A 15,315-nucleotide genomic window follows, 5' to 3' on the forward strand; every position below is an offset into this window, starting at 1 on the left:
AAAAATGTAAAAATGGAAACAATAATAAAAAAGAAAAAAATGTTTTAACAATCGAAGCTTTAATATAAATAATGCTAATTCAAAAATATAAAGATAAAGCAAATATACATACTATAATTTTTTTGGTATATCATAGAGAATATTACAAATGACACAACCAAATAATACTATTGAATTTTGGAAATATCTCATGTTTATCTGCTACTTATATTCACACCTTAAATTATAAATCTTTACACTTCACTAACCATCTCTTGTTGTTTCTCACATTTCTATCAATCTCATATAATCTCTTGGTTTATCTTCATCTCAAATTTGGGATACTTTTCAACAAAAAAAATTTTAATGTTCAAATAAAATATCAAATTTTCTATTTTTCATCAAATAAATATTTTGAAAAAAAAAAGATAGTGAATAACAAGATTATTAAAATATAAATCTAATTAACAATAATAGCTTCATTAAATAGAGGGTATCATATGATTACTAGTAGGCACTCCTCGTTGACCAAATTTCTGGGTCCACCTAATATTGGGCTTAGGCTCCTTTTTTCTATCTTCAACTACCCAAAAAAAAAAAAAAAAAAACAATTTCCTGGTTCCCAAGGCAGGATGATGAGGCTAATGATACGTGAGAACATAAGCGACCTACCATATCACATGGCCCAAATTCATCCGGTGGTTGAACGGACATCATCTCTATCATGAGTCCTACTAACCGTTTAAAGGTCAACTCGAAAAATGATCATCGGAGGGCTAGAATTCAACCAGCTCTGGAAAATTTTGAAATGTGGGCGATGTTCTCACTCATACGCTCCACTATTTCATAAAATATGTCTGAAAACTCTGGCACAACAAGGACGCAGAGAGGGCGGTGAATGCTGCGTTTCAGGAGAGTCACTGCAAGATCTCAACTGGGTTTGATTGCTTTTTGTTCAGAGACTGCAATTTCTGTCTCAATTGAGCTGTGAAAAGTTAAAACCCTGGCACAGCTGTTGAGGAACACAGAGGACCACAGAAGTTAATAAGTGGATTTGATCGGGTTTCCTCCTTTGAAAAGCTGCGTTCCAGAAGAATCACCTCAAGATCCCAACTGGGTCTGATCGTTTTTGCCTCGAAAACCATCTTTGCTTTACCAATTGAGCTCTGATTCACATGGGTGATGTTCGTAACCATGAACCCAAAGAGGATTCTTCAGCCCAAACCCTACTTCTTGGTGTGAATCGAACCCATGAGGAAGTAGAAGAAGAATGGTGTAACACCCACCTCGATGAGACCCTTCAACGGTTAGAGTCGTTTCTATGCGTTCTGGGCTTCCACCAATCCTCTGTATTGAGTATTGGGCTCTCGTGGACTGTGTTTTTTGTTATTGGCGTGTTGCTTCCAGTTGTGGTGCTTGAGCTCTCCAATTGTGAGGGGTGTGACAAGTATCAAATCAAGGATTTCGAGCTCGATATTGTGGCTTTGCAGACGTGCCTCGCGGCTGTTTCTTTGCTTTGTCTTTCTCATAATCTTCGAAAGTATGGTATCCGGAAATTTCTCTTTGTTGATCGGTTCAGTGGCCAGATGGTTCGGTTTCGGGACCAGTATGTGCAGAAAATTACGGTGAGCATTGCCCATTTCAGATAGTTTGTTGCTTTGATTGATTTTGGGTGATAATTTTTGTTTAATTCTTGGGGTTGTCTTCTGCTGATAAATGTTGCAAATAGAGAGTGATATAAGATGCTTACATCATGTGGATATTTGGATATACCAATGGACAAACGATGGTGGGGAATTGAATATTTGTGTCCTCAAAGGAATATCGACTTTCTAGTTATTGTGTTGGAAGGTAATTTGCGTCATGAACCGACTTTAAGAAACTCTCAATTGGTGGATTACTCCAATTGACATTTGAAACCTTTTTGCCCATTGCTTATGCTGTTGAGCTCAGGAGTGTAAATTTAGTATTCACTCCGGAAATGGCGAATTATCAAATCAAGGTTTATTTCTAGTCTATTGGATAATAGAAATGTACACTTTAACCTGGCAAAATCTTTACAAACATATAAAATGTGATAGTATTGCATTTGTGCTTCCTAAATTGAACTATTATATTTGCTTATATCTAATGTTATTAAAGTCATAGTCTATCATCCTCTTAGAACTTTTTGGTTACGATTTTATAGAAATGGGTTTTTGGGGGGGTGGGTGGTTCTGGACCTCTCTGCTTACATTCTGGTGTTTGTTAACAAGCTCTCTTAGGATTCTTATAGAGTTTGAGAGGCTTATGTAAGGGGGATCTGCTTTCCCCATACTTGTTTGTATTGGTGATGGAGGTTCTTGTGCTTCATTTTGAAGCTGTATAGGGTGGTTTTCTAAGTAGTTTTAAGGTTGGGGATGAGTGAAGGCCTCCACAGGGAGATTTTGTACTAGTTACCAATAGCATTATATGGTTTCATGAAGTGAATAGCAATTGATTGCTGAATTAGAGGTGTATTCTCCTTTTCTTTTTCTTTTTTCTTTTTTCTTTTTCTTTTTTTTTTTTTTTTTGTGAGGTAGTCACCAGGCTGAAAATTAACAGAGAGAAAAGAAAGCTTATTTTAGTGAGGAATGCAACAATGTGGCGGACTTTGGGGAATTGCTGGGGTATACAGAAGGGAGTTTGCCATCTAAATATTTGGGTATGTGGTTGGAAGCTTCTTTTATGGCTAAGTTAGTGAGGGTTTCGGTTCAGAAATGGTTAGAGACAGGTATGTGTCTTTTTGTGCTATTTATCAATCTTCTTTATGCCCTCCTTTATTATCATGGTGTCAGGTCAAAATAGATTAGAGAAGTTTCAGAGAGGTTTATGGAGAAGGGATTTTAGACAGAAAAATGCATTTCATAAATTGGTCATGTAGAAAAATGTATTTGAAAAAGAAAAGGTGGTCTAAGAATTAGAAGTCCAGTTATCCTTAATAAGACACTGTTAGGCAAGTGATTGTGGAGGTTTGCTCTTGAGATGGACAGATTGTGGGGGAAGATCATTATGCTCAAATTTGGGGAGCAGGTAGATGGATTGGTACTCTAAAGAGGAAAGAGGGTTTGTTAGCTCAGGGCTCAATAAAGCTATAAACTAGGATGAAATAACTCCTATTCTTTTGTCAGTGTCTCTATGGGCAATGGATCATATAAGAAGTTATGATTTGATGTTTGCCATAGGAAGTATCCTCTGAATGTCCACAGAAGGATTGGCTTCTGGATTCATTCACATTGCAATTAATAGAACAATGATGGTAGCTAATAATTGGCATTTGATGAAGGCCTGTTGGTAGAATCTAAGGTTAACAAGGCACTTTCATGATTCAAAATAGTGGCTTCATTCCTATTCTGCATTTAGGAAATTGTGGTTAGTGAGGAGAGTGAGGCTTCCTATTCTGCACTTTCCTGTTCAACTTGGAAGGTTTAAAAGCACAGTTATTTCTATGTTTATGCTTCTCTCTCTCCAAGGTTCCTTCTCTTTGTCCCAATGATGAAGGTTTGAAATTCGTTTATGCCTGCAATGGTTGGGTTCTTTTCTTAGAAGCAATTTGGGAGAAGATTTTTATTTTGAACCATTTTTATGGAAAGGGTAGGATAGAAATTAGAAGAATCCATAAAGATATTTATTCTTCTCAATTTCACAAACAAGATACAAGAATAAGATGTGTAAGCAAAATGAGGAGTTGTTGTCATACATTGTGACGTGTCTTGCAATTTGTAGCTTCGCTGTTTGCATTGTTTGATTTTTCCTGGTTCCTTGCTCATTTAGTGGAGAGACCTTTCTGAGCTAGCATGGTAATTTGAGTGGTAAGAGGACACACATAATGTGGAGGTCAACCCTGTTATGTGTAAGCTTGGAATTTTTGAAAGGAGCACAACCAAAGGACTTGCAGAGGGCAGAGTTGTTAGTTTTATTTTCTTTTGAGATCTTTATTTGAGTGGTCAAAGGCCTTTCTGTCAGGTGCATCTTTGGAGGAGAGTTTCTATGGAAGAGTTTTGTTGATGGGTTGATTATGGACTGAGCTATTGTTGAGTGTGCAGTAAGCATGTTCTATTTCCCCCCTCTTCTAGGGTTAGGTGTTACTTCATACTGGGGTTGTACTTCCCTTTAGGGGTCTATCCAATATATCATTATATCATAGCATATGAAAAGAAAATCTCTCCCCCCACCCCCAATCTCCCCCCCCAAAAAAAAGGCAGCATGTAGTGTTTTCAAGAGCATGAATGAGGTGTATCCAAGGCCTGCGTCAGCGCAAGGTGCAACTAAAAGAGCAAGACTCCCCAAAGGCACACACTTCTAGGTTGGGGCATACGTGAGGCATGCTTTTGCAGTGCCTTCCATGCTCTGATAGGTGAGGCTCATGCTTTGGAGATGCAACTGGCCAGAAATAAAATAAAAATAAAATATAAAAGGTTGAGATTTGAGGGGGAAAACCTTAACTCTAGTATTGCCTCTCGGATGTGTTCCTCACGGCATTTGCAAGCTCTCATTGCCAGCATGTTTTTTTTTTTTATTGGAAACGACACATAGATTTATTGATAGATGAAAATAAGTACAAAAGAAGGATGAGGAATCCTCCCGCCAAAGAAAGCTAAACTATAGAAAAATACACTGAAAAACAAGCAAATACTCTAAAAAGACCACTCCTTATGGAATACACACCCCTATCCAATCAAGTTGTATCACATTAAGGGGAGTCCTCTTAAAAACCTTGGAACAATAAGCCCAAAGAGAAGCAAGGAAAACAATAGAGTCCCAAAGATACTCTGAATTCCTTACTTTATCCTAAAAAATCCTCACGTTTCTTTCCCACCACACAATCCGAATAAGAGCGATGCTTGCAGCTTGCCACAAGGCTATCCCCCTCTTAGAAGAACCAAATCCATTAAATTTGATGGACATCATGTCAAGGATGCTCCTCGGGGGGACCCAATCCATCTTAGCTAATTGAAATAACCTATGCCACAACCCAATCGTCAAGGAGCAATGAAGAAAAATATGATATGCTGATTCCCCATGCTTCATGCACAGAATATAAATATCAGGACTAAGAGCTTTGTAGGGTCTTCTCACTTGTAGCATGTCATTAGTATTCACTTTCTTGTGTGCCACTAAACAGACGAAGGACTTCACTTTGAAAGGAACTTGAGAATTCCAAACGAACTTAGAAGGAAAAACCTGAGGAGATCCAGAAAATTGAGATAAAGTTAGAAAGAAGGATTTAACTGAAAAAAGCCCTGAAGAAGATAAGGGTCAAAATCTGGCATCTGGAACCGAAGGAGATAAATGCAATCCATCGAGAGACCGCATGAGGCCTTCTAAGTCCTCTATCTCAGAATCTGACAGGTTACGACGGAAATTTAAATTCCAAGAGAAAGGATGAGTAGGACCGAAAACTGAAGAAATAAGTATGTTTTTATCCAAGACTACTCTAAATAGTCTTGGATATTGGGTTCCCAAAGGTTGGTCCCCCCACCACAAATCTTCCCAGAACCGAATTCTTTCCCCATTTCCTACCACAAACCGAGTAAATGAGGAAAACTCCTGAAAGACTTGAGTAATAGCCTTCCAATGACAGCGATGTGACCATCTGACTAAAGTGTTAGCATCCCAATCATTGGAGTGTGAACCATAAATGCTTAGTATGACCTGATGCCATAGAGCTGAACCCTCTCTAGGGTACCTCCACAGCCATTTCCCTAAAAGAGCAAGATTCCTCAAAGAAATATTCCCAAAACCCAAACCCCCTATTTCCTTCAGTTTGCACACAACATCCCACCTGACTAAATGATCTCTTTTGCCTTCCCCAATCCCTGACCATAAAAAATCCCTTTGCAACCTCTCAATTTTTGCAGCGACTGAAGCGGGTAACTTAAATAAAGAAAGAAAGTAACAGGGCATATGGGTAAGGTAAGATTGGATGAGAGTTATCCTCCCTCCGAATGATAGGTATGCCTTTTGCCATCCATTTAATCTTCTTGAAATTCTCTCAATCACTAGATCCCAAAATCCACCTGCCCTGGGGTTCCCACCCAAAGGAAGACCCAGATAGATTATAGGTCATCCAGAAGCCTTGCATTCAAGCGTCTCAGCCAATCTTTAAAGATGAGCTTGATCCAAATTGATACCATAAATATTACTCTTGTCAAGATTGACCTTAAGCCCAGAAATATGCCCAAATGCTAACAAAAGACTCTTGAGAGTCTGCAAGTCTTCCTCTCTAGTATTAGAAAAGAAGATGGTGTCATCGGCAAATTGCAAATGAGATACCCTAGTTCTATTTCTACCCACCCTGAAACCCTCTAACATATTTCTCTCATCTGCTCTCAAAAACATCCTACTCAATACATCTGCTACTAAAGTAAACAAAAAGGGGGATAAAGGGTCACCTTGTCTTAATCCTCTCGATGCCTTAACCCAACCTTTAGCGCTACCATTCACCAATACTGCATAAGATACCGAGAACAAACATCCACTCATCCATTTCCTCCATTTAGAACTGAACCCCTTCTTCTCGAACACTTGATCTAAAAAATCCCACCTTACGTGATCGTAAGCCTTTTCAAAGTCAATTTTGAAGACGACACCTTCCTCCCATGATCGTCTTCTCTCATCCACTATCTCATTTGCTATGAGAACCGCATCCATTATTTGTCTCTCTTGAACAAAAGCGTCTTGAGTAGAGTGGATGGTTTCATGCAGAACCCCTCTTAGACGCCCTGAGAGCACTTTGGCTATTATCTTGTAGAGACTAGTGATCAAACTAATGGGTCTAAAATCTGAGATTTTCTTTGTCGTACTCTTTTTGGGCAAAAGAACAATGAAAGAGGCATTAGTGCTTTGATTGATAACTCCGCTCCTATGAAATTCTGCGAACACTCTCACTAGATCCTCCTTAATCACATCCCAACAGTCTTGGAATACTGCAATAGTAAAGCCATCAGGCCTCGGAGCTTTGTCCCTATCCATCTGAAAAATGGCCTTAGAAATCTCTTCTTCAGTGAAAGGGGCATCCAACCTTATCGCGCTCTCTTCCGAAATAGGGGACCAATCTAATCCTTCAATACTCCAAGACTCTCCTATAGGACTCGCGTAGAGTTTTTCAAAGTAAAGTAAGATCTCCTCTGTGATTCTCTCAGCATTATTCAACACTAAGCCCCTATCATTTTCCAACGCCTTGATATATTTCCTATTTCGCCTGCCATTAGCCACTTTATGAAAAAACTTAGAGTTGCAATTCCCTTCCTTAACCCATTTCACCCTAACTTTTTGTCTCCAATGGATTTCCTCCCTCAAAATTAATTTCTCTAGCTCCCCTTTTCTTAAGGCTCTTTGATCTAACAATTCAGAGGTGAGACCCCCATCCTGCTCAATGGCGTCAAAGTTATTTCACAGCCTAAACTCTCATCAATTACATGTCCATGTATGTCACTCCCTCTCCCCTTCTCTTTTGTTTCTCTTTTAACCTCTTCTTCCCTTCTTAGTCTCCATCTCTTAACTCATTTCTCTTCCATTGACCTTCAAGCCCACTTCTCTTTTCTCCCTTTCTCATTCTTCCCACTTCTCAGCCGTCACCACGTCAATAATCACCATCTTGATCTCTTTGCTTTTTGGTTTTTTTTGTTCTTCATTCATCTATTTGAGACTTAACACTCCACTCCTCGCTCTGCCTTCCATGCTGAAGTTATTCTTCTTATTTTTTCTTTTTTCTTTTTTAAATTTTCAATTTTCTATTTAAAACTTAACACTCCTCTCTACCTTCCATGAAATAAGTTTTTTTTCCACATTCACTTTTTTTTTTAATGTTAGATTTTTATTTATTTATTTTGTTTGTTTTTTATATTGTTATCTATTTGCTTATTTAATTATGTAGTCCACCAATTTCTTTTTTTGTTTTTTTTTACATGTAGCAAAAATTTGATGCAATGCAATTATTTAGGATCTTTCAAGTTGCAAAACATTTATAGAATTCAATTGTCATTGTTTTTTCAATATGAGTCAGTTTGATTTAAAGGGTTTGAGAAAAGATTTTGAGTAGGAATATGTTATTAAAAATTTTGATGAGAAGTATACTAGTCATTATTTTGTAATCAAAGGTGTAGCAAGGGTGTAAATTGACTCGAACATCATTTGGCCATAACCCATCATGGCAAAAGCATATATAAAGTTAGTGAAGATATAGAGTTGGAATGTAAAGACGCATTAGCCAATTTTGGAGAATGAAAATCAAAACGAAATCAGCTGATTAAAATATTGGCATGAGTCCAGATCCAATTTATGAGAGTGTCTCTTCCAGAGCAATTGGGAGTGAGTGGGCAACCCATACCTTGGAGACCAATAGATAAATCCACCACTTCAAAACCTAACAAAGTACTTTGAATTCCAAATGGAAGCATGAAGAAAGAAAAGACGTAGGTAGGAAAATTGAAGGTTTTATGTATTTGAAATGCCTATTATCTGATGCAGTTAATGATCCTTATTAGGTTTATATTGTTGATGTTGTTGCAAACTTTGGGCCTAAGTTGAAGCCTTCATTTATGAATTAACTGAGGACATGGATTCTCAAGGAAGAAGTTAATGACTAAATATCATGATGAGAGTATATAAAAAAACTTGAAAGGAACATGGATGCTCAATTATATCAAATAGTTGGACATATGAGAAGAGTAGGTGTCTAATCAATTTGCTAATAAGTAGTCATGATTTTTTAAATCAATTATTGTGTATGATACAATGAAAAAAATGGAGAGTTTGACTTTTAAATATCTTGATGAAGTAGTTGAAGAAATTGAAGAAGACAATGTTGTGCAATTACTAATAATGCCACAAATTATATGAATGTTGAGATGAGAAGTATTGAAAAGATGACATAATTGTACTAGACTACTTATGCTACTCATTGTATTAATTTGATGTTGGGGGCCATTGGAAAGCTAAAGGTTCATGCCAATACACTATCACAAGTTAGGCATGTGGTAAAGTTCATATGTGGACACATTTGGGTTCTTAGTTTGATGAGAACATTTATAAAAACTCATGAACTTATTTGTTCAGCAATTACATGGGTTGTACTATATTTCTTACTCTCCAAAGTCTTTATAAGGAAAACCAATCTCTTATAGCAATGTTCTCCTCTGATAAATGGTGCTCAAGAAGGTGAACGATAAAGATCGATGGTGTCAAAGCGCAAAGTATTGTGTCGTTTGATCCCATTTTTTTACTTCATGTTTCTTTTGTTATAAAGACCACAATCTCATAGGTTAGTATCTTGACAAAAGTTGATTTGGTGGACTTGGCCAAAGAAAAAATTGTATTTAGTTGTGTGGACAATAATAACAAATATGGGCCAATTTGGAAAAAATAAATAAATGCAACCTCCACAACTTTGTCAATCTTTTCATGCCACAGCTATTATCTTAATCATCAACTATATTATGAAGATAAGATCTCTAATGTGGATGAGGTGAGGCGGGGGTTATCTAAATGTGTGGACAAAATGTTGGATTATGAATGTCTAACAATAGGCATTAAGTTAAACTTGTATGGCCAAGCAAGAGATGAATTTGGAATCTATGTTGCAATTAATTCTTGAAAATTTAGGAGTCCATTTTTGTATCTTTTCTTTCTCTTGTATCTTTTCTTCTTAATATGTTTTTCTTCGTTTCTAATCAAAAAAAAAAAAAATTAGGAGTCCATTTATAGTGCTTCAGCGTATGAGAGGAATTGGAGCACTTTTGAATTGATATTACTTATAATTTTTAGTACATGTCTTTCAATTCTAATATTGGCTAATTTGAATTTAACATTCAAATCTTTAAATATTTCAACCTTAACATATATATATGTATGGTTAGTTGTTCTCAAGGTGTCTTTCAAAAGATATGGCACAATTTGTTGTGTTAGAAAAGACCTTGTTTCATTCAATTAGTGTTTATAATAGGGCATGCAAATGCAAGATTTGAATTGATATGATAAGTGTGGAATAAGTGATCAAAGCACGCTTTTGCTCATAAATAAAAGAAGTTCATGCATTGGCAAACAAACTTCAAAAGAGTAGTGAAGGAAAGTAAATGAAGAAGAATACAGAAGTTAGAGACTACTCAATCAATAGATCTTAGAGGATTGGGCATAGTGCAATCTATTAGTACAAGACTAGCTATTGTAAGGTTTTTTTATTCATTTTTGGATTTAACAAGAAGGAGAAATAGACTTTGAAAATAAAAGGTTAAATGCTCTAGCATATGTATATGGAAAAACAATGTTGATCTAATTTGGTAGAGGAAATTGATTCTAATGATGAATAGACAATGGAGAAGCGACTCCCCTCCTATTGCTTGATATTCCGTTACTTGAAGATGATGAACTATCCAATGTTGATGTCGTTAGGAATTTGTCATCAAAGGTCAAAGAGATTCCAACACCATTGGTCAAAATAGGTTATTTGCCTTCCTACAAGAGAAAACATGATAAGTTCGGAAGTTAATATGAGAAAATTAAAGTTATAAACTCAATTAAATTTAATCATGAAGTTGTAATAGTTTACACCCAATTTGCACTTTATGTTAGGTAAATCTGGAGACAAAGGTAAAAAGAAGAAAATCAATTTGGCACCAATTAATGAAGGTGAGGAACTAGATGAAATAGGGGGATTTAATGGTGCAATCTTTCCCACAATCGATATATTGGACGAGGATGAAGATGACATTGGAGAGGAGGATTTGAATTGAATGGAAGTGTGACTTTTCAAGACTTAAATGGAAGTATGAAACAACTAGCATGATTTTTTGTGACTTAAAATAGACTTGTTATGAAATTTATTGTTTATTTTATTTAATTTTTATTTCCGTATGCATTTTAAATTATTTTAAATATTTGGAAATTAGGGTCCCAAAAGGCTTACACCTCATCTCACGTGCACAAAAACACTTTGCCTTACACTTTCACCCTTAAAAACTTTGGCAACTTGTTTGGAAATTTTAGAGTCCGAAGTACTACCATTCTTAAACAAAAAAATAAAAACAAAGAAAGTCATCAAGCCTGTAACAAAAAACTTGAACAGTTTGCTACTTAGCTAAGTTGTGAGCCCAGTGATCATATTTGGAGCTGAGGATTGTGTAATGTGACACGCTTCTCAATGCTTCTTTTTCTTTCTCTGATTTCTGTCCCATAGCAATCTAGTTCTCACTTGTCAAACTAAAGACATATCTATGTAGCAATTTTTCACCCAGTCATGTAGAATTTAATGCTCACTTCTTATCATGTTTCAGATCTCTAAAATTTCATGCTCACCTCTTATAATGTTTCAGATCTCTAAATTTATGATCAGATACCCATTCATATGTTTTCTCTATGATGTTCCAACTTTGCTCGTACTAAGAGAATTGCTTTGGATATTTTGTTTTGACAGGGTTCATTACGGTTGCTTGTGTCATGGATATTGCCATGTTTCTTGCTAAAGACTGCACGTGAAGTCATTCGCATGTTATATGTACAACATGAATCATGGTGGCTGTCTGTTGCTATCTTGTTAGCTTTGATTGTGTCATGGACTTATGTTTCTATGATCTCTCTAACAGCCTGCACCTTGTTTCATTTGGTCTGCAATTTGCAAGTTATCCACTTTGATGATTATGGGAAACTGTTGGAAAGTGAATCTGATGTTTTGGTATTTATGGAAGAGCACATTCGTCTAAGACATCACCTCTCTAAGATAAGCCACAGATTCCGAATCTATCTTCTTCTGGAATTCTTGGTTGTCACAGCAAGTCAATTTGTAACACTATTCCAGACCACAGGATATAGTGGAATAATTACTTTCATAAATGGTGGTGATTTTGCAGTAAGTTCAGTGCTACACTTTCTTTATATACTATCTGGCTAATCTATGTTTGTAGTTTGCTATGGTTTATATGGTCTATAAAGCTTCACATGCATGAAAGCTAGATATACTGCTTAATGGTTTGCTTATTTATCCGAGAAACTCCTGCTCGAGGATTAGCACTTCTACCTTGTATTCATTGTAATCTTATTTTCTCAAACTCCCTAAAAGAACGTTGCATTACTAACCATGAAAATTATCCACTCAAGCTGTTTTTTGGGGTTGGATCTTCTTGATTAGCTGATTGGGTGTACCCCCTCTACCCATGCAGCTGTTCACACATGCAGTTGTCACAAAATATCACCCACAGCTGGTGACCTGTTGCTGAAGCCCTAGCATTTCTCTTCTTTTCTTCTCTTTACTCCCTGAGATTTGATTTTTGGTGTCTCTCTCTTTTTCATTTTTTCCTGGCTTTTCAGGTCTCCTCACTTGTTCAGGTTGTTGGGATAATTCTTTGCTTGCATGCAGCCACAAAAATTTCCCATAGGGCCCAAGGCATTGCATCACTGGCAAGCAAATGGCATGCTATGTCAACATGCAGCTCTACTGATACATCTCAATTGAGAACTTCAACTAGTACGGGAAATTTAGAGGCTTACAATAGACTGAACTCACTTCATATAAACTACTCTGAAAGTGATTTGGAGTCACTGGATTATGTCGTTATGCCTACAAGTGCACAATTGGCTTCATATATGTCCTCATATCACAAGAGACAAGCATTTGGTACGAAAATCAAATTATCTTGTTATTTATTGTATTACATCTTGTTGCATTTCTTTCTAGTATTTACCCCTGTTGAATATATACATATATATATATGCTTAAATATCTGCTGAATAATTTTCCTTTGAGTTAAACCCCAAAGTTGGGAAAGTAACCATATTGTGAGTAAATATACAGCCCATGGTAGAAATCCTTAATCATGTGTCAAGTAGTTTGGGCTTACAGAAAGAGTGACCTGCCTGTAACATTCTCTAGACCTAAAACCAGCACAATCAGGTGTGCCTGGACAATCTGATTGTTGAACAATTTTGCCACTTCACCAGTGAATATTCCACTACACAGATCACAAGTTGCATTTGCATTTTCCTACATAACTATATGTTAAAACCTCCTATGTACTTGAGTTTAACTCTCGTCTTGCTACATTTCTAAGGAATCTGTCACATTTTTTATGTTCAATCTATTACAAACTTCTTATAATTATTCTGACCTAGTGATGTGCTTACAATTATGCACTCTTAGGATTATGCCTGTGAAACAATACAAATAAGCCAGGAGAAGATCATACATAGACCACAGGATTACATATGGACCTTCAGAGTATTGACTATGTTTGGAAAAGAAGAAAATGGCTGAGTAATGAACGTGGACTGTAGAGAGAGGTGAAAATTATGGCCAGTTTGAGAGGAGAGAAGCAGAGGGAACCTGAAGGGTGGTGCTGAATCTTTATGGACTTGAGAGGTAAAGAGCCTGCTCTGATGGAAGGTGTTAGTTTGAACAGGACTCAAGGATCTAGCCAGGTTGATCTGGTTCTGTTTGTGGGTGCATAGCTACATCTATGTTTGGTAATAATAAATAATAATTACAAAATACATACTTCTTATCATGGGTCTCTTAGAATTTAACTAAAAGGTAGGACTTCGATTAAAATTTCCTGTGACTCCATGTCTGGGGCCTGTCTTTATTACAATGATCCTCAAACTTTTGTTTGGATACCTATTTTTCTCTGTTGGTTATGAAAATTTTCCTTTAAGATCCACACTATTGAAACCTTTCTTATCATCTTCTACCAAGGACTTTGCTCTGATGTGGCAGAAATACAAGTTCTAGTCTTTTGGTGTGTGCTTCCTGATAAATCCTTCTCTAGTCAAACTTGCACCAAGAAAGAGAGATGCATAATGGGGGCAGGCAAAGACCAATTTTGAAGAGTGGATCTACAAAGAAAATGGTATCATGTGAGAAGAAAAAAGACACTGATAGAACTACTTCGTAGTTACTCCTTTCAGACACTGATGCCATGTATTACATCTTTTCAAATTAATTAATAGATCAGAAACAAGAACTAGGCTGGTTCAGCTAGACCGTAAAAAATTTCTTCCCAACCTTGCAGCCATCAAACAATTTACATGTGATCAATGAAATAATGCAAAAAAATGCAACACAGCTTCTACTCTCTTGATTTTTCTTAGTCCTCATTCAGAATGCTGTTTCTTACCTACAGTTATGTTGTCACAAGGATTTGATTCTCAACTTAGTCTTCCTTAACAAAGTTTGTGTTTACTTTGCAATCTGACTCCTTTATCTCAATTGTTTCAGTTGGTTGAATCATTCAAGCAATTTTTTGCTCTGGCTAACGGTTGAATAAGATTCAGGTTCTAAATCTTATGCATCGCATATTTTATTAATCTTAATTGGCTATGCAGTGATGTATTTGCAGAACAACCCCGGGGGAATTACTATATTTGGATGGACAGTGGATCGGGCTCTCATCAATACAATCTTCTTTATTGAACTCTCACTGATCACCTTTGTACTAGGGAAGACCATAGTTTTCTCTTCACAGTGACAATTTCTGTTGGCTTTGTTCATGGCTACTCAACAGGCATTTTCTCACCATGTCTATGAGAGGAAATCAACTAGAATTCAGGACCGTTATGAGTTGAATATCATGGTCACTTTCTGGGCATTCCGATCTTCTTGGCTGCTGTGCTGCTAGGCTGCTAGTCTTAATTTAATCAATAGGTCTCTGCTCTTTAGCGGTTGATCCCCTGAAAACAGCCACTGAAGAAGGCTGCAACAGAGAACCGATTTGCAGTGCAACTGTGCAGCTTTTGGGCATGACCATGGTTTACATGCCTGTGTATATGACAAGGGGGAAAAGAGATCAGACCAAGAATTCCCCGGACAAGGGAATTCTGTTGTAAGATAGAATGTGTTTTTGGATGATCATTACTTGAAGAAAAATCTCCTGAACAGCTAAACTCAACCTTACTTTCGTGACATCCCTACCTCCTTTCTTTCTGTTGCATCATCTCCTTCTTTCTACTCACTAGAGTCCATTGGTGGGTTTGGAGTTTGATTTGTGCATGTTGTACACTATACATTCGCATCCACCTTCTATTAAATCACCTCCGCCAGCCAAACTGCATTGCAGTGGGTTTTTCCCCTTTTTTATTCTTTTTTTCTTCTTTTTTTGTGTGTTATTCTGGGCTTTTATAGACAACTAACTCCACCTACATCTTTCATCTTTCAAAAAACGAAAAACTTAAGGCTTGGACTCGTTCTTTTTAAAAACCGCATGCACCTCGGAGTGAAGTGACTTGGAATTAATTAGGAAAAGAAAAATCAAGATTTTCCTCCAACTTGACAAAACAGAGAAGCGTTTTGGACATTTTGTTTAGATAGCTTAGCGTTCAACCGTTACCTCT

General features: G+C 36.8%; 1 protein-coding gene across 2 annotated transcripts; it reads left to right on the forward strand.

The window, feature by feature from the left end:
* The first annotated feature begins 590 nt into the window (after positions 1 to 590).
* LOC100240965 (uncharacterized) lies at positions 591 to 15,049 on the forward strand. Of its 2 annotated transcripts, none has more exons than XM_019221833.2 (4): positions 591 to 1,604; positions 11,411 to 11,842; positions 12,301 to 12,607; positions 14,204 to 15,049. In XM_019221833.2, the coding sequence occupies exons 1-4, from the start codon at positions 1,155 to 1,157 to the stop codon at positions 14,209 to 14,211; spliced, it is 1,197 nt and encodes a 398-aa protein (XP_019077378.1). In that variant the 5' UTR covers positions 591 to 1,154; the 3' UTR covers positions 14,212 to 15,049. The 2 variants fall into 2 exon arrangements, with proteins under 2 accessions (XP_019077378.1, XP_002266342.1); XM_002266306.4 differs by having other exon boundaries at positions 598 to 1,604; positions 14,311 to 15,049.
* The last annotated feature ends 266 nt before the right edge of the window (positions 15,050 to 15,315 follow it).

Source organism: Vitis vinifera, chromosome 1 (assembly GCF_030704535.1).
Source record: "Vitis vinifera cultivar Pinot Noir 40024 chromosome 1, ASM3070453v1".
In the NCBI taxonomy this organism is placed as follows: Eukaryota; Viridiplantae; Streptophyta; class Magnoliopsida; order Vitales; family Vitaceae; genus Vitis; species Vitis vinifera.

Coding starts and splice junctions, on each gene's coding strand:
- LOC100240965 (XM_002266306.4), top strand. CDS start 1,155: ATGGGTGATGTTCGTAACCATGAACCCAAAGAGGATTCTTCAGCCCAA. Junction 1,605..11,410: donor AGTATGTGCAGAAAATTACG/GTGAGCATTGCC, acceptor TTGTTTTGACAG/GGTTCATTACGGTTGCTTGT. Junction 11,843..12,300: donor TAAATGGTGGTGATTTTGCA/GTAAGTTCAGTG, acceptor CTGGCTTTTCAG/GTCTCCTCACTTGTTCAGGT.